This window comes from Austrofundulus limnaeus, unplaced genomic scaffold, assembly GCF_001266775.1.
Source record: "Austrofundulus limnaeus strain Quisiro unplaced genomic scaffold, Austrofundulus_limnaeus-1.0 Scaffold1703, whole genome shotgun sequence".
NCBI lineage: Eukaryota > Metazoa > Chordata > Actinopteri > Cyprinodontiformes > Rivulidae > Austrofundulus > Austrofundulus limnaeus.
The window spans coordinates 23,454-26,459 of NW_013954105.1; the positions used below are offsets into that span (position 1 = coordinate 23,454).

Here is a 3,006-nt window from a genome sequence, read left to right on the forward strand (position 1 = left end):
GCTGTGACCTCTGTACAGCTGTACAGAGGTCACAGCTGTGACCTCTGAACAGCTGTGACCTCTGTGTACAGCTGTGACCTCTGTACAGCTGTAACCTCTGTACAGCTGTGACCTCTGAACAGCTGTGACCTCTGTGTACAGCTGTGACCTCTGTACAGCTGTAACCTCTGTACAGCTGTGACCTCTGAACAGCTGTGACCTCTGTGTACAGCTGTGACCTCTGTACAGCTGTAACCTCTGTACAGCTGTGACCTCTGAACAGCTGTGACCTCTGTGTACAGCTGTGACCTCTGTACAGCTGTGACCTCTGTACAGCTGTGACCTCTCTGTACAGCTGTGACCTCTCTTTACAGCTGTGACCTTTCTGTACAGCTGTGACCTCTCTGTACAGCTGTGACCTCTCTATACAGCTGTGACCTCTCTGTACAGCTGTGACCTCTCTGTACAGCTGTGACCTCTGTACAGCTGTGACCTCTCTGTACAGCTGTGACCTCCCTTTACAGCTGTGACCTCTCTTTACAGCTGTGACCTCTCTTTACAGCTGTGACCTCTCTGTACAGCTGTGACTTCTCTGTACAGCTGTGACCTCTCTTTACAGCTGTGACCTCTCTGTACAGCTGTGACCTCTCTGTACAGCTGTGACCTCTCTGTACAGCTGTGACCTCTCTGTACAGCTGTGACCTCTCTGTACAGAGAGCTAAACACCAACTAAACAGCTCAGCTGGTCCTTGACTTCTAACAAATGTCCACCTCCACCACTCCATCGTCTCATTGTCAGCTTCCATTGTCCACATTAAGCATCCTCCAGCTGGGCAGGAAGCTGGTGGACCTGCAGCTCCAGGCTCTGATGATGGAAACACAACAGCTTTAAAACTTCTGTGTTGTCAGAACAACATCCTGCAGACACACAATAACACCACACTTCACTGTCTCTCCTTCATTAGCTTGTTTCTCCTGCAGCCAGGAGAACGTTCCTGTACATCAGTTAAATGTGATCGATGGATTCGTTGGTTTCAGAACAGACAAGTTTCCTTCGTTAGGCTCAGGTTAAAGTTTTTACAGATTTAAAACGTGTGCACAGCCTCTTCCTGGTCAGGGTTAGTGGTCAGAGCTCTTCCTCTGATGGTTAATCTCATTTCTTCTTCTACTGTTTGACAAACACTGTACCACCTCCAAACACACATGTAGGCCTTTACATTCAGATCAGTCTGACAGATGGACGGACTCAGTCGAGAACAGAATCAAAGTTCAGAACTTCATATTTGTTGTAAACTCAGTCCAGGTTCAGGTTTGCCTCTGTTAATCCTCTCTGTGTTCTCAGATGTTTCTTCTTCTTCTGTCCTCCTCAGACCAACAAGGCCGTTTCTAAAGGGGACTTCCATGTGGCCAGCTCCAGCTCCAGGCGGGCTCTCTTCCTGGCCGTGCTGTCAATCACCATCGGTACAGGGATCTACGTGGGCGTGGCTGTGGCCCTCATCGCCTACCTGTCCAAAAACCACCAATGGTGAAGGAGATTAGAGCGAGGCAGATTACCCATCAGCCCCTGCTGATCCGTCATGAGGCCTGACTCCTGCTGGGGTGGATGCTGGATGTGGTTTTGGAGCAGTGTGGAAGAGAAAGGCCTGAAACAAAGAAGCTTCAGCAGATCCAGTGTTCTGGTCATGGTGGTGTGTTTCACTCTGACACCTGTTCAGACAGGTGTGAGACACGTTCATCTGGACTCTGAATGTTGGAACCATTCAAACTTTAAACTCTAATAATACGTCTGTGATCCTCTGAGATTCTTCAACCTGACAACTGGAAACATGAGCTCTCAGCAGAGAGGAGGGACGATGCCTTCAGAGAACCTCAGAAAAAATACTCTGGACCATGTTTGAACAGCTGATGAGACAAAAACAACCTGTTTGACTCACTGTTTCCTTCTGTTATTATATCAAACTTTGACTTTCTTTTGTTTTCACCAGTGTGTGAATGTGTGAACGTCTGTAAGTGTGAAGAGCTTTGGGGTCCACAGGGTCTTGATAAAGCTCTATGAGTTCAGTCCATTTATTTTATTTGATTTTATTGAAATTCATCAAATTGTTTCACACAAAACTCCTTATTTGGTGTCATTAAAACAATTCTGACCAATGAACACATCAAGGCTTTTTCTGAACGAGTTTTCTGTTTTTTATTCTACTTATGAAAAAGTTGAATGAATTATAAATATAACTTACTGTTCTCACAATAAAAGAATTTTTTATGAAAACTGTTTCAGCTTTTATTGAAAAGAATAAAAAGTTTTGGTGTGGTGGGTGTGGCCTAACGTTGTGTCCCCTCAGACATGTTGATTGTTTCCTGTCAGCAGAAATAACCAGTTCTGATCACTGAGGTCCACAGAGCTCCAGGAGATGACAGACTTTGCTTGGCAGATGTAGAAAAACGGTAAAATCTTTTTTTTCTTGTATTTTTAGGTCAATAAAAACATTGGTCTACATCAGGGGTGCCCAACCTTTTTTGAACACAACAAATGGGCCAGCCAGCCGACCCAGCACAACCCACCGCCACCACGGCCATCCGCCCAGCCCCACCCCAGAAGAAATACTACACCCACCCCATCATTCAGACAACTCACAGAACATTTAGCACGCTAGACACCCAGGCTGGGTTGGCCTGCCCCCTCCCACGGGCCACCGGCCCGGTCCCCAGCCAACCCAACCCCCCAGCTTCGGACCCGCAGCCCACCAGTGCACCAAAAGGCTCCCCGCCCAGAGCCGGGCACCCGGGCACAAACCAGCCCAGAGCCCGGCAATCCGCCCACCAGGCCTCAAGCCCCCCCGACGCCACCAGGACCACAGCCCAGGGGCGGCACGACCCCAGAACCCCAAGCTCCCCACGCCAACCCCGAACCCACCCCAGCACAGTCCGGCCACCGGGTCAGCAACCCATGACCGCCGCCACAGACCACCTACGAGCCTGCACGCGGCCACCAGAAGATATCCCCCAGACCCCCCAGGGTCCCCCCAG

General features: G+C 49.3%; 1 protein-coding gene across 2 annotated transcripts in view; it reads left to right on the top strand.

The window, feature by feature from the left end:
* The window catches only part of syndig1 (synapse differentiation inducing 1), a 10,214-nt gene extending 7,966 nt beyond the window's left edge, over positions 1–2,248 (top strand). For both annotated transcript variants that reach the window (XM_014033349.1, XM_014033346.1), the window contains one exon: positions 1,350–2,248. In XM_014033349.1, coding sequence (XP_013888803.1) covers positions 1,350–1,508 — 159 coding nt within the window. In that variant the 3' untranslated portion in view covers positions 1,509–2,248. The remainder of the gene's footprint in view (positions 1–1,349) is intronic.
* The last annotated feature ends 758 nt before the right edge of the window (positions 2,249–3,006 follow it).